This window comes from Embiotoca jacksoni, unplaced genomic scaffold (assembly GCF_022577435.1).
Source record: "Embiotoca jacksoni isolate LCO1_2020_lvr unplaced genomic scaffold, fEmbJac1.0.p SCAF_10, whole genome shotgun sequence".
NCBI classification, from domain to species: Eukaryota; Metazoa; Chordata; class Actinopteri; family Embiotocidae; genus Embiotoca; species Embiotoca jacksoni.
Genome location: NW_027185230.1, coordinates 9457191 through 9484305, shown reverse-complemented (window position 1 = coordinate 9484305; position 27115 = coordinate 9457191). Strand labels below are relative to the sequence as shown.

At 44.5% G+C, this 27115-nt stretch overlaps 1 protein-coding gene across 2 annotated transcripts in view; it reads right to left on the bottom strand.

Annotated features, from left to right (window-relative positions):
* Nucleotides 1-256: 256 nt before the first annotated feature.
* Nucleotides 257-27115, bottom strand: part of lhfpl2a (LHFPL tetraspan subfamily member 2a) — a 32076-nt gene continuing 5217 nt past the window's right edge. The window contains exons 2-4 of one of the 2 annotated variants that reach the window (XM_069164842.1): nt 18931-19004; nt 5859-6648; nt 257-1308 (exon numbers count right to left, since the gene is read on the bottom strand). In XM_069164842.1, coding sequence (XP_069020943.1) covers nt 1052-1308; nt 5859-6279 — 678 coding nt within the window. In that variant the 5' untranslated portion in view covers nt 6280-6648; nt 18931-19004 and the 3' untranslated portion in view covers nt 257-1051. Of the gene's footprint in view, nt 1309-5858; nt 6649-10079; nt 10153-18930; nt 19005-27115 lie in introns of those variants that run through there. The other variant, XM_069164833.1, reaches the window with a different exon arrangement.

Here is a 27115-nt window from a genome sequence, read left to right as displayed (position 1 = left end):
ATGATTTTGAACCCAACCTGGTGCACACACACACACACACACACACAGAGAGAGTTCAGTTCTGCATCAGTGGAAAAACTGATCAGCCGCCGGCTGGAAAACGTCCCCACCCCTCCTCCAGGGCCAAACTGAGGTCTCAGCACCGAGCTGGCTGCTCCGCTTGCTGCACCTCCTCCCTCCACCTCCCTCCGCCTCCCTCCACCTCCTCCCTCCTCCTTCTTCTCCACACAGTGAAGCTTAAAAACTGAAAGCCAACGTCATCTTTTTCCCTTCTCTTTATTGATTTGTCAGAAACAGACGGGAACAGATAGGACACTGTCTCTGACGGGACCCCCTCCCTGAAACCGGACGTTACTTCATGTGTCCTCATCCTTCAGTCCATGTCTCCGTGCACAGATCACGGGAAGTCTGCAGGAGGAGGACCCGACGCAAACCTCCATCAGTCGTCGGCGAGGATCCAGCTGGGTTCATGTTCTCCGCTGCCGGTCCTGGTGCAGTCGGAGAGAACAATCATCTCCACCGGTACATTTCAGGGTCTAAAACACGAGAATCATTCAAAGAGTACATTCTGTGAGGACGTCCACTCTGAGCTGGCGGCCATTCATCCTGTGAGTTTATTCTCGCTGACTAGTGGTTCCCTTGTTGAAGCTAATAGCTAACAGCTAACAGGGTCGCTGGTTGTTGCCTGGCGACAGAAACACCAGTGTTTTCTTTTTCTTTAAGGCAGCAGTGACATCATCAGCTGACCTTCACTCTGACATCACAGCTATACAAAATATATAAAATCACACACATTTACAGAACATGGGGAGGCAGACAGAACCTCTGGGCCTCCACATGGTGAACATGAACACACCAACAATACAGCGCCTCTAATGGCACAAAGACAGACGCACACTCAGAAATTAACGTGGCACTTTCCGATTTCTCCCACAGGAACACAACAAAGTAAAGTCTTAGTGGTAAACGATGCAGTGGCCGAGGAGCAGCGGTGGATCGGTACCGGCCCGCCTCCTCTTCCCCCCCCGACAGGACAGACGGTGTCGGAGCCTCAGAGGAGGCAGATCAGGCTCTTCCCCTCCTCGATCTCCTCCTGAACCTTGTCGCTGGACGTGGCGATCTCGGCCTGAGCGGAGAAGATGGCGCAGACGAAGGTGAGCACGGTGCCGCCCATGGCGGTGTAGAAGGCCCAGCCCATGGAGCAGAGCCCGGCCCGGTACGGAGCTGCGTCCGGACCGCAGTACAGCTGGACCTTGTCTGAACCCCAGCCAGCAGGGTACAGCATCAGACCGAGGATCAGGAACAGACCTGAACACAGAGAGAAGACAGTGACTCAGGTGTTTAATACAGCCCCTCGAGGCCGCTGCAGGTATTATACCTTGAAATATGACTGAACTGGGGAGGAAGTCGTCACTCAAGGTCTGATTGAGCTTTCAACTTCATCCACGGGCTTCAGTAAAGCCATCCTGTCAGAGATCTACAGGTGGAAACATAGACTTTATGTAAACATGGATGAAGTCTCAGGTCTGAAAGTGAAACAATGCAGAAATGTCTTAAAGTGTAATACCACTGAGGACCACTAGGGACGGTCTCCATAGACTCCATCTGTAATACTACTGAGGACCACTTGGGGCTGTCTCCCATTAAAAAGCATCAAGTTCTCTCCTGAGGTCATCATGGTGCCATTAGTTAAAACTCCCTCCTTCTGATCAGAGTCCTCCTACTGGAAATAATTCATCATTCATTACATATTAGGACTCCGATAAGTTTGGGGGCGGGGCTCTTTGATTGACATGTCTCGGGTGCAGTCAGGTTTCCAGTATAGGTGGGTGGGGCATAGTGGAGTCGGTCTCTCAGTTAGCTCCTCCCCTCGATCTTCCCCTGCTTGTTTAAATATTTGTCTGCAGCAGTTAAGACCTTTGAAATATTATTTTTTAAGAACAATAATGTTAATTTTTTTTAAACAAATGGGAGTGATGCAGGAGGAGTTATAGTTGTTAACAAATACATGAATAACATTTTAATTGCCCTTTTATGTCTACTATTATACTATATTATCAAGTGTTATAATTTAAATGTAAAGTGTTACTGTTCTCAGAGACTACCGTTAATTATTTTTGTGAAATTGAAAACATTTCCTGACATTTAAACATCAGAAGTCAAAGTTGGACCAGGCAGGAACAACTTCCTGGTTTCCTGCCTGAAACGTGACAGCAGATAAACACAGCAGGAAGGAGTTTGAATCTCGCCACACAATCCTGTCGGGTCAGCACACAACAGAGAGGAGAACAACAGGAAGAGGTAGCCGATGGGTTTCCCGCCTGCTACAGTCACTGGCCGACCCTCCGGCGTCTCAGTGGAAGGATAAGGTCACTTCCTGTGTTGGGGTGACCCACTTCTACCACTTAAGACACTCTGATAGTCTTAGAAACATAAAATCAGCCTTTCGTTTTTAACTTTATCTCTCTGCACTTCCTCCCAGGACAGTAGAGGGGTCAGCAGGTCAGACAGAGAGCCGTCCGCCAATCAGATCAGGAGGAAACGTTTACAGTAATAACAGATCATCAATGAGTCAGACAGAGTTTAAGCTGTCCTGCTTTCCTCCTTCTGTCCCACTCGCTTCATAAAAAACTGTCTTCCTCTCCCTCTCCGTCTCTACTTCCTGTCTCTCTCCCTCTAAACCCTCCGATATATCGTATTAAACACGGAAATGAAAACTAGGTCATAAATTCTTTCCACATGTTGCTGCATCGGTCTGACGTCCAGGCCGCCTCCAGTGATGGATGTAAGGCATGGTTTTAATTCACAACCCCACCGCTCCCAAGACCCCCCCCCCCCCGCCCCTCCACACACACACACACACACACACACACACACACACACACTATAACCTAATATCCCTGGGTCGCTCCACCCTTCCAGCCTCTCGTCTCCGTTAACTTCTCCACCATCATCCATCTCTGATAGCTGACTACCACTAACCCCACCCCCCCAGCCTCCACCCTGTAAACACAGCAGGTCTCCAAGAAATCTGGCCACCTCTCTACTTTCCAGGAAAAAAAAATTAGAATCAGTTTGATGTCTGGAAGGAGAAGAAGAGAGGGCACGAAGGAAACACTGGCAGGGGGCGGCGATGAAGTGGTTTTCTTTTTCTCTTTTTTTTCCTCTTCAGTGCTGAGTTGGACCGAAGTCACTTTAAAGCAGCTGTGTCGGAGGGAAAACTGAAAAATACTACAGTTGAGACTGTTAACGGGCACATTTGCCCTACTGTTTGTCTTCATGAGACAGGCACACCTCCACTGTCAGCACAGATATCCAAGTCCAAAACCAGTCTGAAACAAGTCCAAAACCAATCTGAAACCAGTCTTGAAAACCCTCTAAAACCAGTCTAAACCAGTCTAAAACCAGTCTAAAACCAGTCTTGAAAACCCTCTAAAACCAGTCTAAACCAGTCTAAAACCAGTCTTGAAAACCCTCTAAAACCAGTGTAAACCTGAACAGGAAGCAGGAGAGATTAACACATGGTAGTCCCGTTTGTTATCAGTCAGAGCTGACAGGTCTGTTTTCCTTGACACACGATATTTTCCATCAGATTCGTCATCGCTGAATGAAGCCGCTTCAGTTCCTGTAAGAAAGTGTTGTGTTTTCCTTCTCTTTTCTATCCTGGAGCTTCGTCATGATCGATGGTTCAACCTGTAATGAGGTCTGTGACTCACCACTGGAGGGAAACTTTATGACGGGTAATAAGTTTTACAGCACAGTGTGTTTACGTGTTGTTTGTAATCCTGAGTGACGAAGACGTTTCGGTAAATGAAGAGGAATCATTTACAGGTAGTTGAACGAGTTTCTTCAGGGCCCTAAAACTAAGTCAACAGAGGTCCGTCTGTTTTAACCATCTGGACGAACTTCAGCTGAAATCTTAAAACCACCTGGACTCCAACTACCCGTCAGTCTGTTGGCGTCCGAGTCACCGCGGCCATCAGGAAGTGTGTCAGAGCGGACCGGAGCGTCTGAGGAGTGACATCAGTGTGTGTGAAGACGAGGTTAACGAGCTGCGGAGCCTCTCCAGTGAAATGACGTGACCCTCTCTGGCAGCAGCATCACGATCCTCCCGGCTGACGTCCATCATCACCAAACATCTGCGCGGCCGGATCCACTTTCCTCATCACCGGAGGGTCAGCTCGCATCGTGGAAATAATTAGGAGGAGAGAGGTCGTCCCACTGGTGGACGTCAGGGAGAGTGATGTCATTCAGCGGCCTCATGGAGACAGGAGGACAGAGACACGAGCAGGGACACGAAGGACCGCCTCGTATTTCTTCCGACGACTTATCGTACTTCAGTTTAGACGGAAACTCTCCCGCCTCCTCAGCTGTAAGCTCCCTCGTCCTCGTCCTCGACCTCGACACAATGAGGTCACTCAGCGGTGCACTTCCCTGCTTTCATGGTCTTTGAATAAAGAACTTCCAGGTGATGTGACCTTCACCTGACAAACCGTCGCTTAGCAACTGGGACTGGTCACAGCACGCCACAAAAACACGTCTTTTTGAAGCTTATTTTATGATTAATGACGGATTATTTTCAGACGGACCGCCAGAAAACTAATAAGAAGGAGTGACTTCAGCTAACAATACCGAGATAACTGGCGGAGACATTTTATTGACTTTGTATTTGATGAGAGAAGTTGAATGGGAGTCTATGGAGCCGGAGGCTTTTTGGAGCCAACCTCTAGTGGCACTCGGTGGTATTGCAGTTCAAGGCACTTCTGCATCAGACCTGAAGCTACAAACACTTTATATACTGTCTGTGATTTAAGTATGTTTTAATAGAATACATATCCCAAAATTTTTAACGTAAAGCTTATTTAGCACATTTAAAATATTTGAGGTTAACTGGCTGTTTGGGTTCCAGCAGGTCAGAACAGAGCTGAGTTTACTGCTCTGTAGTCGGTCCCCATATGCCCACCTTTTCTGTTTGGACCGGCACCAAATAAACAACTGTGGAGGAGGACATCTATAATCAGCAGAGAGAAGTCCATGATCTCAGGGCCTCCTCCCTCCATCCCTCACCGCAGTGAGTCAGTGGCCAGAGACGCACAACCCACACACACAGACACACACCCTTTACACAACAACAGAGATACGCGTGCGCACTCGACCGCTGTGTCGTCCAATCAGGAGTCAGGGAAGCCTCCAGCTGACTGGTGACAGTAAATAAACTGGTGGTGGGGTTAAAGTTTATCAGGATGAAACCTATGGTTGCAGCAGTGGGAGTTGTGGTTCTGGTAATGAATGAGTTGAGCTGAGAGCGTTTCATTCACCGTGATGAACGGTGACGCCGCAGGAATGAACAGAAACAAGAAGAACTGAACGTCTCTGAGGTCCAAACAACAGTTAGAATAAACTTTAGTTTCTCCTCGTCAGGTTCAGACGAACCGACACACTCAGATCATTTATCTGATGTTATAATGAGGCTGTTTGTGTGATGATGCTGGTTGTGGACACTGACGGGAGGGACTGAGACTCAGGTCGTCATCAAACAAGAGATAGTTTGCAGGACTTGATGTCGAACCACGATGGAAATCAAAGATTACATCTGTTCAAATCAGACACACATGAAGGAGAAGGAGCAGACGGCCACCATACAGACAGGAGGAGATGATGATGTCACTGTGTTCGCTCTGAGAAAGTGTTTTTATCTAATTTCCCGTTCCCGTGAAAAGTGACAGAAACATCTGAGCCAATTTGGGTGTAAAACGTTTTGAAATAGAGACTTTTAACAGTTTGCAGGTCTTCAGTGATTCTTCTCTACATCCGTGTCACACACTAAAACAGTTGAAGATGTGTTGTGTGCGTCTCACCTGCGATCCCCTGCAGCAGTCCGCACACGTTGAAGATGCTCTTCTTCATGATGCTCTGGAAGCACATGGTGAAGACGGAGATGAAGGCCACGGCACACAGCAGCAGGATGCCCGCCGCCAAGAAGATGGAGGTGGCCTGCCAGAACCCGCTGGCTATCTCCCCGAAGTGCACGGCGTAGGGTCCGCACAGGATCCCCCGCTGCAGATGGGGCAGCTTCAGGCAGCGGCCGTAGATGCCCAGTGTGGGTCGGTAGGCCTCCCCGGCCGCGGTGGCCCCGTGGGGGCCATAGACGGCGTCCGGCGTGCGGGGGAACCCCACCAGCCAGTCGGTGCTCATGAAGGCGATGAGCTCTCCGAACGCCGCCACGATACTCAGGAGAGTCCACAGCATGGAGCGGCAGGTGACGATCACATGGCACATGGCTGGAGGCGGAGCTCCGCTCAGACCGCAGCCCTGCTGACAGGTGAGGAGGTAGAGGAAGGAGAGATGAAGGTGGGATCCTTCTCAGAGAAAGAGGCGGTGACACCGCTGCACGCTCAAGGTTCACAGCCTGCTGCTGCTTCTTCTCTTCTCTCCTGTAGTTCCTCCTCCTCTTTTTCTTCTTCTCTTCTCTCCTGTCGTTCCTCCTCCTCCTCCTCCTCTTCTTCTCTTCTCTCCTGTAGTTCCTCCTCCTCAGACTCTCCTCCGTCTGTCGGCTCTTCTCTTCTTCTTCTTCTGGTGGTTTTGGTGTCTACATTGTACTGAAGGAGTGTTCCCTGAGCCAGCCCGCTGGCGTCACATCAGACACACCTGGAAATGAAACACAGACACAGGAGCAGAGTGAGGACATGGTAATTACATGTATAAAATGTAATTACATGTATAAAATGTAATTACATGTATAAAATGTAATTACATGTATAAAGATGCTCTGAGATGATCAGTAATTTTTTTGTATGGAGGAGAAAATGTATGTGTCTGTCTGGCACAGTGTGTATGTGTGTGTGTGTGTGTGTGTGTGTGTGTGTGTGTGTGTGTGAAGCGGATACAGACAGAGAGAACAACAGGCCGAGGCCTCTCATTAGTGAGCCCACACAGCTGACCTGAGGTCAGCCAGAGGTCTGATAACACGCCGGCCGCTCAGCTGTCACATGACCTTCTGGTAACCCTGGAGACAGCGACCCTGCTTAGTCGGCAGCAGGTAGTGAGACACATAAACACACAGTGCAGCCACATCTGTCACAGCTGCAGGGATCTGAGAACATTCAGACTTTAAACACAACTTTAAGGTACTTCTACCATGTAGAGTACTTTTATTATACTTCATTATATTTATCTCAGAACGTTAAACAGAAGCTGAGACAGAGATGATTAAAAGACGTCTGAACTACGAGTCTGTGTGTTCATGTTATAAATACAGAGTTGTTCCCTCTGGTTTCACTGAAGGGACCCGGAGGGACACAGAGGGACACGGAGGGAGCCATCCATACGTGCGCACTGCCAGATTTCCACCACTCACAGAGGGTCGGGAGACACGATCGGCCCCTTGGGGTCACATCCAGTGAGACACAGTGTGTGTGTGTGTGTGTGTGTGTGTGTGTGTGTGTGTGTGTGTGTGTGTGTGTGTGTGTGTGAATGAGTCAGAGGATACACAAACTTTGATCTCTGTCATCCCACTGAAATTAACAACAGTCCTCTTTTTCCTTCTTCTCCTCCAGCAGAGAAAACGACCCAGATCTGTGCGTGCGTGTGTGTGTGTGTGTGTGTGTGTGTGTGTGTGTGTGTGTGTGTGTGTGTGTGTGCGCGCGCGCGCAGCGTGCGTGCGTGCGTGTGTGTGTGTGTGTGTTACACGTAGAGTATGTCTGGACTGTGAAACAGATGAGATCATCAGGAGTTGGACCAGAGTTGGTTTCATGAATCACAAGCGTTGATGTTTGACGTCAGGATTTAAGACTGAAAGTTTGGGGTCAAACGTTTGTGGAGCCGACTAATTCCTCCCTGACAGGAATACTGTAGGAGAACATGTTGGAGCTGAAACAACTGGAGCCAGGGATAACCTGGACACTTAACCTTTGACCTTGCCCTACTGCAGTGTTTTTGCATCACGTGACTGCTGGAGGCTCCAGATCTCTTTAGATGTGTTTAAATGTGGGTCAGTGGATCTGAAACCAGCTAGTTATTAATGTTTTTTTTACTCTGCTGTCCAGACGTCTGCTCACCGCTCCACACACACACACACACACACACACACACACACACACACACACACACACACACACTCTAACAGTTATGGTGAACACAGGTTTCCCAGGACATACTGCAGCCTGGTCGTCCGTCTGCGAGACTGGAGGTGGATTTATGATGTCTTTCATTCTCTCTGAGTAACCGTGGGAGGGGGAGAGGATTATTTCAGGCTCAGTTTACACACACAGAAGAGTTTACGGCCCTCAGACTGCAGCCACCGCCCCGCTGACCCCACCACTAATCCCCGTCCACACACACACTGACAGGACTGCCTGCCATCCGACACATGCTCCCCAGAGAGGGAGCTTGTAGCCAACTGTTCAGAGAGAAAGAAACTCTTCCTCAGCTGGACTTCAGTTCTCCTACAGCTCTTTAGGAACGGGAAAGATTGAAGTGAAATAACGGAGGAGCGCCATATCAATTCACACTAAAATAAAGACGAAGAAACGAGTCTGCAGTCACACGAGCAGCCCGGAGTTTAACAAGCTGTAGGCTAACATTGGCATGATAACAAGCTCAAAACAACAATGCTAACATGGAGGTCAAATGTTCACCATGTTCAGCATCTTGGTTCAGCGTCAGAATAAATTCCAGATGATCACCAAAGACGCTGAGCTACATCCTCAGGGAACCACGAATGTTGCCACCAAATTTTGTTCCACTTCCAACAAACACGTTGAGATATTTCAAAGGATAAATGAAGACATTATTTAGCATTGTGGTTTTATGGAGAGTTGCATTCAGTCATTATTTTGTATTTATTAAATTTAGAGAGTTAAGCTAGTTACTGGCTAACACTCAAATAGCAAATAGTGGTCTTTTCCTGTTTTTAAATGTGTTTCCATTCATATGTTTTTACGTGTAATCTTTAGTTTGCACATAAAAAACTGTAAATCTTGAAATATTGAACAAGTTTTTCTTCTAAACTCACATCTCGTTCTGTCCTCGTCTACAACGGTTAACAAACTTTGAACCTTTCCAACTCGAAGGTGTTGACATATTTCACAGGAAAAGTGTGAACTTTGACCTGCTGGAGGCGCCAAACTGATGACAATTCATCCTCTGGGAAACAAAGATATGTGCTTTATATTTAATGAGAGAAGCTTCATCACGACACAAGAGAAGTCATGTGATCACCGAAGATATCAGGGTTCACCCTCTGGGGAACATGAACGTCTGTAGAATAAATCCTGGATACCCATCGAACGGTTGTTGAGATATTTGAAGTAAAGAGCTGAACTCAGCTCCTGTTCAGAGTGTCCACTCAGCTTTTCTCTGAGCACAGCAACAAAACAGCAGGAAAGAACTTTCCACCGACAGGAAGTAATCTACATATCTATGGACCCGTCACCTCCGGAGCCAGCCGTCACAATGGAGACCTATGTTTAGAACCGGGTTGGGAGTTCAGAGAGAGTTTATTCATCAAGACAGAGATTAACTTCTCCAACCCGTTACCAGAACAACAATCAAAACCAAAACTCCTTAAAAACAGCAGAGAGGCTTCACAACGAAGAGGTGTTTCCAATCTGTGAGGACGGTTTGAATGAGAAGAACCTGCAGCTGCTGAAGGAGACTCGAGGCGTTAACTGGTCACATCAGATAACTAATAAGTCTTTAAGATGAACCACATGGAAAAAGTTAAACCATCCAGGTAGGAAGAACGAATCACTGACAATCAAACAGCATCAAACTATCTGTGTAATCTATGGAGGCGTTATAGAGGACAGAATCAGTCTGAACCTCGTCATTATTTAGGGAGACTGTAGACTCTAACAGTAATAACAGCAGTCTATAACAGACTGTCAGACTTTCCACACTATAATGAAGCAGATCTTTCCAAACACCTCCAGACATCTGTTCAGCATCCTGCAGCTCAGAGACACGACACAGAGAATACAACGTTTACATCCTCTTACACCGACCAGCAAGCAGATAAGAGAGTGTGTTTACTCTTCAGATGATCATTAACTCAGGACAATAAATAAAAAGAGTCCAACCTGTCTCCATCGGTCTGTGGATAGTCCAGCTCTCCTCCTCCGCTACTCACACACTGTAATGCCTCACTCACACTCTGGACTGCCCGGACCCTCCCCGGACCCTCCCCGCGGCCCCTCCCCCCGGACCACCACGTCTCCTCTGATTGGCCGGGTCGACAGCGGAGCCACACTCCTTGAGAGGGTCCACATGGCGGCCATATTTCAGGGCTGAATCTGGGTTAAAACAACAAGAGCCGGAGCTGCGGAAGGTTTCTCTCCTCCTTCTCTCTCCGTCTCAGTTTCTCTCACCTCCTCGCTCGGTTTTTATTCCTCTCTGCAGCCAACATCTCACTATCAGTTGTAATGACTGGTGTATTCTCACTATCAGTAGTGTACTTAGTTAAGTATACTGTTGGATAAACTAGTGCTACACCTCCAAGTGGACTAGTTTAATGCTTATTTAGACTGAAATTGGCCACTTTTTAAATTTTTTATTTCAAAGTATACAGTAGGCTACATTAAGTGTACTTAATGCTACAAAACTATGTGAATTATATGTCATTTTTTGATTTTAAGTATACTTAAAGCAACTAGGGAAAAAAAGTTTGACAGTGTACTAGAATTAAGTGTTACTTCATGTGTAAAGTGTACTTTAAGCCACCTTGAAAAATGTAAAAGTGTACTATTTCACAAGTAAACTTAAAATCTATTTACCGGTATACTTCTAGTGCACAATTTTTGTTATGTTAAGATTAAAAAAATATACTTAGAGTAACCTGGAAAAACAGTAAAAATGCACTATCGCAGTGTTTTTTATCCCGTTAGCATAGACATAAGCGCTAGCTAAACTATTGGTGTGTATTTTAAATGTTACTTAATTAGTAACGTATACTTAAATCCACCTTTAAAAAAAAAAGTAAAAGCGTACTATTTCACTGTTGTTTTGCATGTAAGCTTAACATTTATTTACAAGTATACCTCTAAAGCACAGCTTGTGCTTCTTTAAGTTTTAAGTAACAGTCTTGTCTTGCAAGCAAATATGAAGTTTAGTATGGTAAGTATACTACTAGTGTGTAGTGCAGTGTGTGTACTTCATTTTTTTTTTTTTTTTTTTTTTTTAAGTATACTTAAAGCAGCCTAAAAAAAAAAAAGCATCAAGCTCTTCCGGTGTAAATGTGTGCTCAAACTTACACTCCTATTGTGTAATTAGTGGTATTTTGCATTTAAAATGTATTCAAAGGGAATTTGTGAGTGCTACTAGACAGTTTGTGTATTATTCTGAACATTATGTACACTAAAGTTCAACTTGTGTTCAGTCAACACTCCATCAGTACAGTGATGGTCTGACTTTTGTGTTTACTCGCAGTTGAGTTCCATATGAAGACGGAAAAAGGTGCTCCAACAGGAAGAGAAGCCGATAGGTCGGTCGGGCACTTGAACGCAGCGTGGAGAGCGGCAGGAAAAGGCCTTTCTTATCAGTCTGAATGGGAGTTCAGAAACAGACCGTTTGAATGCTGATGCATATCTGCTAAACCTAATAAGACTTTGACCTGTTTCTGATAAACCCTGCTGACTCATCCTCCCCCTGAGCTGCATGGGAACCGCTTCCTGAGCGATTTTAAAGCCACACAAAGTCTCAGTAAAACGTCTAGAATATCACACAAATGCTTTTTTTTTTTCCCAGCAACACAACAGTCTGTCAACTCAACTCAAGTTAGTCCTGTTCCTGTCGGCCGTGCTTTACATTTTTTTGGTAGAACAATTGGTCAAAACAAAAGCACGCTTTCCATCTGTCTCAGCTGTAGCTAAACTGACATTATCTCCATGAATTGGTTAAATCTCCTGACGTTTTAACGTCTCCATACAGACATGATGTCGTTCTAAAAGACTCAAGCTAAAGATAACATTTCCTGAGCAATGTTAGCTCGGAAAGTGAAGAGGGAAAAATAAGTTGTTTCCTTATTCCACATCGCTGTTTGTCCATTTACAACATTTTTAATTCTTCAGTTTTTTTTTTACTGTAAACATTCGAAGGAACGTTTAGCATGACGAACCAAAGTGTAGGATAAACGTAATGCTGTAGCTGTAGTTGATGCTGCATTGTAAACAGATTGTGGCAGCTTACTGAGCACTACGACACACTGAAAGAATCAGTGGAATCAGTTGGGAATGTTTTTTTTTAACTAAATTAGCCAGCTTGCGATTTACCAGTAAATACTAAGCCAGTGAGCGTAGTAACATGCTGATGTTTTCAGCTCACGTTAGTGTTTAATCAATTTCTGAAGGTCTTTAGTTTGTGGTTGTGTCATCAGAGCTCCACGTACGACAACAACATTTAGATTAAAGAGGTGTTCGGGTTAAATCTAAATTGACTGCATTTTCTGTTCATATTTTCCGTCCTATCGGAGTGAAGCCGACTGAGCGACACAGATCAGAGACGGACGTAAAATCGTTTTACAGACTAAAAGAAAGCCAGCGGTGCTGCTGAAGCCGGAGTAAAGAAGTTTCTGTTGGAGTTCAGACACACAGACCTTCACATCAAAGACAAGAGGATCAGAGTTAAGATCCACATGTGCGCACCGGACACATGCCAGGCCGGAGCATCATTCATCCAGCAGAGCTGCTCATTCATCTTTCCCTGTCAGACTACGACAGGTCGTATCATGTAGATCTAAAGAAAGAGGAATGACTGAAGAAAAGTAAAGTGACAGCTGATAACAGTCAGATATCAGGTTGGAGAAAAGAAATCAAACCGACACTTTAGTTAAAACGAGCTTTACGGTTTCTTATGGAGAGACATAAACCTGAAAATCTTTTTCATGTGGTTTCAAACTCCTCATTTCAATAACAACATACAGTAATAAACTATTTAAAATCTGAAAATCATCCTGTTACTACTTTAAAAAAACAAAACTCTTTCCTTCAGAGCTGCAACAGTAATTTTAATAATTTAGTCAAAAAGAACTAAAATACACAATGAAAAATCCACAGAAATTCCTCATTTGATTCCACAAAGTTTTAGCACCTTTCAGTTTATTGTTTTGGCTTTACAGCCCGCACCTTTACTTTTAATGTTTTAATTCTCTCTCACTGTAAAAAATGCTCTAACATCCAAAACTACACGACTTTCCCCGACTGACTAAGTTTGGAATAAAGCAGGTGAACGCTAGTGAAGCATTTAGATCAATAGAGTTCCTTCACGGGTTGGTGGAGACCAAAAACAGAGCTAAAAGAAAGTGAATACTGAACGGGCATTAATCCTGTGGCAGGAAAACACATCAAATGAAGTCTAAATTTAGTTCCATTTTGTCTCTGTATTGTTATATAATATAATTTTTGTTATACAGAGCCAAGCAGTATACACCAAAGATCATTTAACAAAAAACACGTTTCGAGGTTTCACATCGTCAAATGAAACTGGAACGATGATCTCTGGTGGAGAATACAGTATCCAAAACTCTTTCGGGACTTCATACACTTATCATTAATAATGTAAAACAAAGTTATGAACATGACTGCAGTGCACACAGTGAAGTTTGGTGCCCATGCACCTGCTGCCTGAATATCCAGGTGTACCAAAGCCCCAGTTTTCAGGAAGGAACTGATTTCATAACGGAGAGACCCGAAGCTTTATTTTGGGTCGATACATGATTCCCGGACATGCCTCAGATATCTCAGAGGGTTTTTATCTCCATGTGTTTTCAATTAGATCTAAAACTGCCCGTGTTACGTCACTCGCTTTAAGAGAGACGGAAGTGTAGGAGAGACATTTGGACAAAGACGGCTGCAGAGAGAGGACAGATGGAAGGTTTTGCTCTGACTGGAGCTCATAGAGTTTCCAGTTGGGGAAAATAACGATTCACTGCGAGGTGAAATCAGATGCAGATTCCTCAACAGACTCTCGAGACTTCAAAACAAACGTCTAGACACAGAGAGAGTTATCTGACACCTGACAGCAGCATATGGATGTAAACACCTGTTATTACTTCTTTACTGTATATCAGACATTTGTCCACACCAGCCCCCTAAAAACAGCTCAGGATCAGTGCAGTAAAACACGATCTGCAGAGACAAACGGATGTTGGGAGTTTTAACATTTTCCTCTCCGTGCAATCAGAGACGTCTGAGCTGAGTTTGAATCCCAACAGCAGCAACAACCATCTGGTCACTTCCTGGCTGTCACAATAGCAACAGTCTCCGAACTACTCATATATTAAAGTTTCTCTCATTTAACAAATGATGCCAGCAGCTGCACAAGTACTTTAAACGGAAAAGTTACTACTCGGCCCAAATGTTGATTTAAATCTTTAAATCCAGAACTTTTTGAACAAGGAACGAGTCAAGAACAGCTTCAATCTGACCCGAAGTTCAGAGCTAGGTCCGAGTACTCGCCATGTTTCTGTACTCCGTGATATCAGAGTGGTGTGATTGTTATAGGTTTGATATCCTGCCCACATACACCCTCATACCGTCTCCGTTCATGTTGAATGAAACTGAAGGTTTCAGTAATCTGCTGACTGGAGTGTCCCTATTTTTTCCTCTGTAGTATCTCCACTCACGACCTCAACATCTTATTAATACATCTGACACAAGTCCATTTATTTGATAGGACAGGGGAGGACAAAGAACAGATAAATTTCCCAGCGAGGTCACACCACATCATTTTTATCATGTCAGCAGCAGTTCAAGTTCACTAGATCTCCGTGTGGGAGTGTTATCTCTGAGACATGTTTGTTAATTTATGAATTTTGTGGGGAGAACCACTGCAGCATAAACACACAGATGTGTTGAAGGTGAGGAAATCCCAACAGTGAGCCGGGGGGAAGCCAGACGGGAGCGTGGGAACGAAGGAAGGAGGGAAGAGGAATAATGGAGAAGAGGCCCAGGGGTGTTCCAGACCCACGGCGAGTGGCCAGCGAGGAGCGCACCTGAGAGGGGCGGAGCTAACATGTCGGCCGCAGAGGCACCGAGAACGTATAACACCTCAGAGGTATGAGGGGAAAAGAAAACAATCTGTTCCATCCCAGGAGTCCGTTTCAGCCCAAATACATACATAGAACATACTAAAAACACAGCAGAGCCTTGTCAACATGAACACATGTGGATCTGGACACATAGCACACACACACACACCTCTGTTTGATCTGTGTGTGAGCGGTCACCGTTTCCCAGGAAACATCTGGTTCTATCGTTTGACTTACAGCGTGGCAATCTGGTCTCACGGCTGAGATGGAGGCGGAGTGTCTCTGGGAGGAGGGGCGGAGTTATATCTTTAGTTGTCTCTCTGAGGGGCGGGGTTACATCTTTAGTCGTCTCTGAGGGGCGGGGTTACATCTTTAGTCGTCTCTCTGAGGGGCAGGGTTACATCTTTAGTTGTCTCTCTGAGGGGCGGGGTTACATCTTTAGTTGTCTCTGAGGGGCGGAGTTACATCTTTAGTTGTCTCTCTGAGGGGCGGGGTTATATCTTTAGTTGTCTCTGAGGGGCGGGGTTATATCTTTAGTTGTCTCTAAGGGGCAGGGTTATATCTTTAGTTGTCTAAGAGGGGCGGGGTGATATCTTTAGTTGTCTCTCTGAGGGGCGGGGTTACATCTTTAGTTGTCTCTCTGAGGGGCGGGGTTACATCTTTAGTTGTCATCTGAGGGGCGGGGTTACATCTTTAGTCGTCTCTCTGAGGGGCAGGGTTACATCTTTAGTTGTCTCTCTGAGGGGCGGGGTTACATCTTTAAGCATCTCTGAGGGGCGGGGTTACATCTTTAGTTGTCTCTGAGGGGTGGGGTTATATCTTTAGTTGTCTCTGAGGGGCGGGGTTATATCTTCAGCTGTGAGGTTAACAGCCCCTCCTCTTCTCATATTGACCAGAACACCCGTTACGTACGGCGAGCGCACACCATGAGGGTTAAGAGGGTGATGGAAAACAAAGACCATCTGACACCTCACAGCCTGGGTGGTCCGCTGGACCGCCACAGATGAGGAGGTTTCACTGGACAGACGTCTTGTGATGACATTATTCTGTTTGCCACTTTTTCTGGTTCCTGGACTAAGAAATATCAGCTGTTTGAGTTGAGGATTAAAGAGTCTGAGATAACGTCTATCACTGTTTCTAACAATCGCTACTGATTGTTGTGTGGAAACTAAGAGAGAAAAAAACAATAAAATCCAGGGTTTAACTTCAGAGGAGCATTTCTCCTTTATAAAGATGAATAAATAACCAAAATAATGGGTTTCTAATTAAAGAAGCCACAAACAACATGTGCTATATCACATTTTCTGCCATTTTACCATCATGGCTCCATGTTAGTCAGTCAGGATGACCTGCAACATATTTAATAATCCCAGAGGAGTCCCGAGGAGACCCGAGGAGATCCGAGGAGTCCTTAGGAGCCCAGAAGAGTCCCGAGGAGTCCCGAGAAGACCCGAGAAGTCCAGAGAAGACCCGAGGAGACCCGAGAAGACCTGAGAAGTCCAGAGAAGACCTGAGGAGACCCGAGGAGACCTGAGGAGTCCCAAGGAGTCCCAAGGAGACCCGAGGAGTCCCGAGGAGACCTGAGGAGCTACAAGGAGTCCTGATGAGCCCCTCCACTCTTGCTCTGTTAGAGCTGCAGGGCCCTCAGGCCAAACACTGTCTCCATTATGTTAAACCCTTTCCAGCCCTGCAAACAGCCCCGGGCTCCACAGACACAGGAGAAAAACTCCTTCCACTCTAAATCCTATTTTCTGGGCCCGACTCAGGAAATCGTCCCTCTGAGCTGGAGGATGGTATTCAGCCCTCCAGCAGCATTGTTCTCAGGATGAGAGCAGTTTAATCCGACCTTCCCCGTGGCGCTGACCTGCTGATCCCAGCTGAGTTTCCCACTATTGCACAAAACAATACAAACTCCCTGCAAGCTGAGACGTCTCTCTGCTTCATCCCGAGCACCCGGGGGGGGGGGGGGGGGGCTGTTGTGGGCACTCGGAGCTTCACCTGATACTCTCCTCCACAATCAGAAGTAAGCACTGCAGAGGAGCGCTGGCACCGACTCTCCCTCTGTAGGTCAGGATCATAAAAGTATGAAGTGATATTATCTCGCTCTCAGGCTGCTGGCAAAACACTGAGGAGGAGAGGAGATGAGGACAGAGAGGAGGAGGACAGAGAGAAGGAAAGGACAGAGAGAAGAGGAGGACAGTGAGGAGAGGAGGACAGAGAGAAGGAGATGACAAAGAGGAGAGGAGGACAGAGAGAAGGAGAGGACAGAGAGGAGAGGAGGGACGCTGGGAGATGAAGGAGCGTGTTGCTTTTGTCAGACTGGTTTCAGGGGAGTAAAGTGAGACGTGTCGTGTTTTCACTCAGAGGACAAAGAGATGAGTGTTTAATGATGAAACCCTCACAGAGACGTGTCCACGTCTGATTCTAACACCGCCATGTCCTGCAGACACAACAAGACCAATCTGTCTGGATTACAGCTGACATTGGAGGACAAGTACAACCTGTCCCATCTCACATGTCCACAATAAACCAACTAGATAACAGCTGAGAAGACATGGATAGAAACAACTTCCTGCTTTACATCAGACTGAATTCAAATGGTGAACCTGAGTGTGTGTTAAATATAGATCATAAAAACAAGGAGGTTCACTCATAAACAAGCAGCAGATAGCAGGAAGTGAGCCGCTGCCATACCAATGATTGTGTTTATTATGTGAGCGGGGCTTTCCACTCTGAAATGACCTCCACAGGTGGTCCCTGCTCAACAGCTGACCTCCATTGTGTTCCTTCATATTGGAAAAACATACACTTCCTCCTTCATCCAGATAAACTCACCGGACGGATTTCAGGAGTCACCAAAGCAGACGCTGATAATGAAGCTGAAGCTGCTGACGAAGCTGTTTCTCCTTCAGGTAACTAAAGGTTCAATGTGAAGAGTCGTGATGCAGTCATACAATCATTTAAAGCAGAGACATGATAACTTACTGGGGATGTGTAGCTACCTCCAATAGGTGGCGCTAATGCACATAAAACCTAAAACAGAAGGAGGATAATATGTTGCTACCAGGCTCCGGTAAGATGTGTGTGGTGATGTGAGATTAGATGCTACAGCAGAAACACGTAAAGACGACTACAAGCATTAAAAAGTTTAGAGAGGAACTCCTTCAAAAGATAAATGAAGAGGAAACTCTGCCGGGAGAAGCTAGTGTATCACAAGTCTACAGATATGCATTATCATTTGGAGTGAAGCACTGAGCAGAAGGTCCAGCTTCAGATCAATAATCAATGATTAGCTTTGTTACCAGATGAAGTAAATTTGGTATTAGACTTACAGAGGAAATAACAATCCTCATCTCAAAGATGAAGCTAAACACCTGCTTCACATCAGGTTAATGTAAGGCGGGTTTTAGAGGTTGTTGTTGTTGAGCCCGAGTTTAAACCGTTGGATAATTTAGCCTCTATAGGCTGATGAAAATAATTCAAATAAATAAATCTGACAAACAACCATTACTTTTGCTAACTGGTCACGTGATGAGAGGAGAGACACGGACATTACTGAGAAAAATCTTTAGTACGGCTAAATAACCAAATCTGTTTGAACTCCACTGGTTAGTTTGTGTTACCGTGTTGCTGACAGTTGAAGCAGGTTCAGAATAAAGGGTTTTAAATGAGTGATGTTAGGTAACACCTGCCCTGAACAATGGAACCATGAGAACAGCTGGTATTTCCACCAGAAAAAAAAAAAAAAAAAAAAGGTGGCAGGAACCCCAATAATACATCAGAAGAAAAGCAGGAAGCATGTTTGTGTTTGTTTTGTTGAGCTGCAGAAGAAAAGCTTTAAACTGGAGTCACATGTCAGCAGGAGAGTAGATGTAATTAAAGAAAAAGAAACACGTGACAACACCGACCTCCTGTGTGGAACCAGACGCAGACACGAACTCCTTCAGTTGAGTCCGGATGACGCCGCTCACCTCTTCACAACCTGCAGAGACAGCAGGAACAAAGCCGTGATGAGTCCAAATCAGAAAAACACACGGCCTCCGTCATCGTTGGCTCCCCAACAACAACCGGCACCCTTCTTCTCATCGCTCTTCGGTATTTTCCACGTAAACCTGAGACGGAGGAGCAGCTGCACCTGGAGAAACCTTTAAACTGTTTCACATGTTCGTAAAGAGGAGGAGACGCTGATGTGTGCGTCCCTCATCGGGTCCCAGTGGCTCCGTTACATAATGCGGAGCACAAGAAAACACTGCCGGGGAGAAGTCTGCAGCTCTGTGTGCTCGGAGTGAATGAAGAAATCCCAGTTTACCACATCCTGATTTTAACCAACACAGACTGACATTAAAATCAATCCAATACATTAAAAACTTCAAACTAACTTCAGCTGAGTGTTTATCTCGTTTTGCTGCTTGTTTTCTGGTTGTTTCTGTCCTTATTTATTCCCTCCTGAATGTCACTGCTTAGGTTTGCTTTTATATTTTCCACTTGTAACATGTTGACATTACCACAAACTTATAATATGATGTGAAAAATGTATTATTGTCCGGTCTAACAGAACCCGACATCCTTTGACCCAAAATAAATACGAGTTTTCAGAGACAGTTTCAATGATTTCTCCCTGTTAAAGGGTAAAGCTGCACAAATATATATTTTTATACCAACAGCAGATCAAATGACATCATATAATGGAAATGTTCTCACTTATAGTGATGAACCCACAGAATTATCACCGAACTCTGCGGTTCCCTTTAATTCTATGGAGCGTTTTAGCCCCTTTCAGCTAATTGTTTTGGTTTTATGGCCCAAAACTTCACTGTTTTGGTTCAGTGTCACCGCTCTCATCAGGCAGCTGTTTTCAGCAAATATAAAGCTTTGATAAAGCTACTGTGGTTCACCTGTGCAATACCAAACAGAAAGGGGCTTAAAATTAGCAGCAGGAGTTGGTGGAGAACAAAACAGAGAAAAAACTGACTTCTGTTCATGAGGTGGCCAGAAACATGGCTCCAGATCAGCGCTAATGTGCTGCTTTAATCTCATTTTCCTTGTATAACAATAATAATGATAAAAGACTAATATTCTGACATGGAGGCAGTTTTTCAGGTGAAGTGGACCGTTTTGAGTACAAATACTAGTTTTTAAATCATCCCAGTATGGATGTATACATGTAGGAAGAAATCAATCCCCAGTTCAGTGCTAACGAACTGGTGAGCAGCACCGCTGGCGGTCATCCAACATGTTCATTCATGTGTCATCAGCAGGTTCAGGTTTCTCTGCTCTATGAATACTAACAGTACGCACACATCATTCTGGAGATAATTAACTAAGGGCCGACTCTCCTCTCCTTTTAGTAGATATCGTCCAGAGAGACCAGCACTCAGCTCGGTTAATGATCGGGTCGATAGTCTGACTTCATGGAACGCTAACAGGACGAACAGAGCAGATTAAATGATAACTGGTCACCACGCGGAGATCAGTATATCTCAGAGAGAAGCTGAAGGTGCAGATAAAAGAAAGACATGTGACAGTGAAGGACAGTGAAGTCAACCTGGAGGTGATCTGATCCCTCGAGTGGCATCAGTGGACTCTCAGTGCTCCAAGCTGGTAAAGTACCCAAAATCATGGCCAGCTGATTAAATCCTTCGTTCACAACCTCTCTGCCTCTTTCTGAAACTACAGACATCTGCAAAAAAAACAACTGATACAAACACATGCGAACTCAGCGACAAGAGAATGAGCTTAACATTCATGAACTTTGCTAAAGTCAGTGCATCAGCTGTGAAAAGCTTGTCGGAGAGAGCTCATGATTACAGGGCTGCTGACAAGTCCTTTGTTTAAATATTCATCAACTCACCACCGTGTTAAAGTAAGAAGAACTCAGTCAACCACCAGATTGCATCATGTGATCAGTAGAAAATAGTAGTGTCATAGTTATCATTCGCTCTAAGCTAACTCCCCAGAAGTCCAACACTACTACGCTACACAAAACTCCTCTGACATCTTTACTTTCTGCCTCTGTAAAACTATCAATAACAAGAAGTCATTAAACACTGATGATATCAAACCTGTTGGAAAAACTCTTAAATGCAACTCAACCCAAATCTGATCTAGTAAAAATAAAGAACCACACTTTATTTTGTTTAAGTATTCGTAAACGGTGAATTGCTGTTGAACAGCAGCAGGTGAGGATGAAAATTCCTCAAGGTTTTTTGGAAACACCGACAGTGTGCTTCGTTTTCAGGTAACGTGATGCTCTGATAGGGAAACATAATCAAATAAGATCTAATCGACACTGCGTGAACAGTTGAAAAACAAACAGTGTTTTACCAGAGAAATTTGAAATAAGCCTGAAATAACAGACGATTCTCTCAGCAGCTCCACCGTGACGTCCATTACATTAACAAACCTGTCGGCCTCTGAATCAACGGCCACCGCTGGACCGTCATCCCCAGAGACACCCAACGCTGGCAGTGATCTGGTTTGATTGTTTGTCAGTGATTCCGTATGAACTCAGAATGAAGGTGTGGTGGATGAAAACAGGAAGCTTTATTTTACCCGTAAGTTCCATGAAATGAGTAAAAACACAGATAAGAGGAGGGAAATACCTGAACGGAGGATAACACGGGAGCATTTCTATCCTCAGGAGAACCTCTGCAGAGGAATTTAGACTCCCAACAGCCACAGCTGAGGGGTTTTTCCCCAACTCTTACAATCCAGCTTCTATTTTAGCTCCTATCAGCGATGCCAAAAAAAAAAAAAAAAGCCCCAACGTGCCTTGAAGTGGGGAGCTCAGCTGTTGAAGCTGTGCACAGCTGGAGGGGGGTTGGGGTTGGGGGGGCTGTTATCTGGGACTGTAATGCTCTTCTCCACAAAAGGATCTTTCTTATGGTATTGAGGGTCTTGGGGAACTGGGGAGCTGGATGGAAGAGGGTCTCCATCATTCAGGGGAACTACTTTTACTCACAGAAACAAAAAGAGGTTGGAAACAGGAGGAAACAGCCAACTTGACTCTCTTTGTGGGAAACAATATTTTCCAGAAAGCATCTTTAATGCTCATTGATCTTTACAGGTGTTTTTTTTTTTGTTTTTTTTATCTTTGGCCCAAAACTGCTGTAATCAAATAGACAATAAAAAGAAAATTAATCAGCTGTTTTGACAATTGAGTGATCGCTCAAGTAATTTTTTTTGAGCCAGAAATGGTTAACATTTAATGATCTCGAAAGTGAGAATTGTCTTTTCATTGTATTAAGTAAATTTAATATTTTGGGGTTTTGGATGATTGTTTGAACACAATGAGACATTTAAAGAAGCTATCTTGAACTGTAATATAAGAATCTGCTGTGTTTCATGGACTTGCATCAACGACGTTGAAAAGTTTTGATTGTCTAACAAGTGGTCAGATAAATCTTTTGATTTTTATGATTTGTAATGTTTTATGAACCAAATGACGGCTTGATTAATTGATGAATTGGTTTATAGGATTCATCGATAGCGAAAATAATCATTAGTTAGTAAGTTAGCTCCTTTGGTCATGCATGCGAGTACTTATAGCACCTAGATGAAGCAAAACATGACCCCCCGACACGATATCCTCGGACCGTCGGGTGTATTAAAATGCTCTGCCATGATACCAGCTGGTAGGTTGTATCTCCATATCCAACAGAGGCTGGTTGTGTTGATGCTTAACTCCTCCTTTACGTATTTCTGTAGCTGCAGCAGCCCAGCAGAGCGTCTGTTCAGTCGGAGTGAGAGTCAGAGGTTGTTCTCTGTAAAAGCTGTGACATCAGACACTAACATTGTATCTGGCAGAGAGGACGCAACAGAAAACGTCTTCCAGCTGCATCTGTTTCGTATTTACGGCTCTGCAGGTCTAAAGGCAGTAATGAGAGCAGGCTCATTAAAACAAGGGAGCACCGTCCCTCAGGCTGACAGACAACACAGGTGGGAGGAAGCAGCCGTTCACTTTCTTCACTTTCTTCACTCTCTACACTTTCTTCACGGTGACGGAGAACCAGAATCAATTCTGTTTAACGTCCAGCACGTCTCATAAAGATCATTGATGTTCGACAGACCTGTTGGACAGATAGTTTTGCTCCATAAACTGGTTGAAAACCTACTAAACTGAAGAAATGTTAATATTACCAGCCGACAATGTTTAAACAGTAAATGTTGTAAAGTTGGTCTTAAATATTTAATGGCTGCATACGCATTGGTGTGCTAAAATACTGACACTAAAGCTAACATCCTGGGCCATAGTGCTAGAGTTATGGGGGGGTCAATACTGATTGGTTCAAGGCTCCACACGTTTATTAATGAACTCGAGGTCGACGCCCGTTAGCACGCAACAACCAGACTTATGTATTCATGCAGTGGATTTAGGTCCGCAAACACCAGCTAGCATTAACAAGATTGCTGAAAAATTCAGACACAGAAAAAGAAAGATTTTAAGTTTTTGATTCCCAGAATTCCTAATAGAAATTCTCCGGAAGTCGATTCTTCCTGATGCCATCACAGCTCTAACGTCGGTGTCCGTCTCTTCAGTCTGTCTCTAATTCCCTCCGACACAAACACAAACATACACACACACACACACACACACACACACACACACACACACACACACACACACACACACACACACACACACACACACTTCCCCTTGTAGAAAAGCTCTACACACTGCAGCACCAGCTGAGCTGTAAAGTAGAAACACTCGTAGTTTTCTCCCTCCGGCACAGTGATTACACACTCCGCACTAATGCAATGATTAGACACACTCTGTACAACCTCTTCGTGTGTGTGTGTGTGTGTGTGCGCCTGCATACACGCAAGTGTGTGTGTGTGTGTGTGTGTGTGTGTGTCCTGCCTGTAAACCACAGACCGCAGACAGAGCTGACATCATCACCTCACAGTGATTAGCCTGTTAGCTCAAATTGAAACTCAACAGCTGCATCAGTCAGAGAGGCTTCAATACTCGTATTAAAGGTTATTGTTAATCATGACTTCACGTTTAAGTCTGTTGCTGTTGTCGAGATGTGGTGATGACATCATGGAGGTTTCTCTGTATGATAACAGACAGGTGGATGAAGATGGAGGAGAGCCAAGTCACTCCAGACATGATGACAGACGTCCCGGGCGGAGGGGTTTCACTTCAGTACACACACACACACACACACACACACACACACACACACACACACACACACACACACACACACACTCTCTCTCTCTCTCTCTCTCTCTCTCTCTCCTACTCTATTATGTCTGAATTTGAAGCCTCTTCCTCTGTGAACCTGCGGTGATGAAGATTCCTCTTCCGTGTCACAGACCATCGGTCACCGGGAATCTGAAGGATCTGCGGGCAACGATAAACTCCGGAACGGTTTCGTTAACGTTCCGAACCGTCCTGAGAAGACGATAATATCATTGTGTTTTCATGATCTGGTTCCTGCTCTTAAACTGATTTAATTACATTCAGTCAACACTGAAGCAGATTCACTGGAAACGCTGCGGAGGTGCTGACAGGTGTCTTTCAGACGGTTAAAAAGGTTGGTTCTCATTACATGTAGTCTCAATCATCTCTAGTGGTAAGTAGTGCGATGAAGGCAGTCCAGGTGGGGAAAGTCGACCCATTACTGCATCGGTGATGTGTTGACCCAGAATTTTTCAATGTCAATGGATTTTGTTGTCGGTGCACTAAAAGGTGACATTTTAAAATCTACAGCAAAACTGAAGCCGAAAGGTGTTTGTGTGGTCAGAAAAACAAGGTAAGGATATAAAAACAAAAACAGAGTAGTCAACGATTATCCTCCAAACTTTAAAAAAAATATCAGGTTTAAATTGGGATCAAAACATTAAACATCAGACATTTCTAGTTAGTATCTTTTCAACTGAACTAAAACACAAAAACAATCACATACAGAAACTTTAACATCCCAAAGTCGAATATATTCGAAACTTTGGACAAAACACTTCAAATAAAGTTTCCTAAAAAGTTCTGTTATCGAAAACATAAATTTAGACCATCAGAGGTTAAATATACTGTTTGTGATTGTTCCTGTTCTTCTTTCCTTTGTGTGTTTTTAGAGACGCTACCAGAAGGTCAGACGGAGGTCGGAAGCAGATTTTAAAACAGTGGTACCCCTCACACACACACACACACACACACACACACACACACACACACACACACACACACACACACACACACACACACACACACACACACACACACACACCACACACATACTGTAAGTCTTTGGAGAAGAACTGAGATGTCTGAACCTGAACTGCTCCAGTTTAACTGGAAACAAAACAACAGCTCTACTTTTATTTTTCAGTCGTTTGTTCTTCTCTTTGTTCCGTTTTAAAACCTTCTTCTGTGTTTCTCTCAGAAACATGTTTTCCTTCGGCCCTCCTTCCCCGCTGTTAATGGCCTCTGATTCACTCTTCTCATCCTGCGTTTACTTTCTGCTTGAAGCAGCGGCGGTTTAATCTGCAGAAGATGAACACTTCGCTGCTCTCAGTGACAAACAAAGAAAATCTTCATTCTCTGCATTCTTCCCGTTTCCTCCGAGGCGAGTTTTAAGAAGGACTCAAAGGTTCATTAAAATAATGGATCGCAGACTCGAAACTGCAGTAAAAGATAAATCTAATCAAGATGAAGGAGAGTTGACGAGTTGAGGATAGAAGAGATGATTCTGATCTGAACCTGAAACTGGATCGGTGTTTATTATGAGTCCCGTCGCTGCAGACCGTACCTGAGATCGGATCAACGGGAGGAATCTGAGGAAGAGGACGAAAACCGGCCTGGTTTAAATTAACAAAGCCTGTTTGGAGCTTTGATTTGGACCGTTTCGTCTTTTTTCTAGACGTACCTACGAAACATCCAGAGAGACGTCTTCAACACGCTCATGTTCTGTGTTGAGGTGTTGTCGTCCGTGTGGTTCCGCCGGTGCTGTAACATGATCCCTACCTTATTACCAAACATAAGATTTACAGTATCAGATATATTATTTACATGTAGAGATCTATTTGGCTGCTGTAGTTCATTTGGAGGATTTGGTAGATGATGACCTTCCAGAAACTCCAGACAACATTTACGGTCGTCATCCTGAAAGCCTTTTAAAAGTGATGACGTTTGTTTGAAAATGTGAAAAATGAACCTTCATGTCCAAGTATGTGTACTAAGCAGCCAAACATGAAGGTTGACATGAGTTTCAGTCTACAGAGAAGCTACAAGGCTTATAATTTGAAACGAGTATGTAAAGTTTGAGTTTGTATTCATACGTAATACGGTTCCTTAAACAGGAGCGGATCAAAACTTTTGATTGACATCGTGAATCCATTCATTCAAACATTTTTACCGGTAAATCGCTGTAAACTTCGTACGGAGCGGTAACAAGTGGTTCCAACAGTGATTTACTGTGGAAGCAGTCTGTAAGAGAACCGGATCGGGTCCAACAGTGACCGGCCTCATATTTAACATGAGTCACCTCCATTAAAACCAAGTCTGCTGAGTTATAGCCGTTGGACCTGCTCAGCTCCGGTACCAGCGGGCAGCAGTGATAATGACCGGTGACGGCCTGCCAGTCGGAACCAAAATACCGTTTCCATGGTGCTGCTGAGACCGGGAATCAAACAGAGGACACCAGATGTGTGGCTGGGAGCTTCATGGACTTACAACAGCTGCAGTTTAGAGGGAAACGTCAGAGAAGCGAAAGAACTCTTCACTGGTCCACAATAACAGAACCCAGAGGAGAATTTATGAGAAATAAACATAATGAAACAAGTGCATGAATTACAGTAAAATGATCCCAAAAAAAAATCCCTTCAGAATAAAGACGGAGTTCATTTGTTGATTGATTGGACTGGAAGGAAGGAATTAAAATATACGAACACACGTCTGTTGCTGCAACGAGGAAAACGTATAAAAATGTCCTTCTATACCTCGGCAACATTACAGAGATTATTTCATATTAATGTAAAAAAACTCTGTAAATAGTTAACTTGCTGAAAATGTCATCATATATTTTGACACTTTGAAAATAATCATGTTTTGTGCTGATTAGTGGATAAAACAAGATGTCAGAAGAT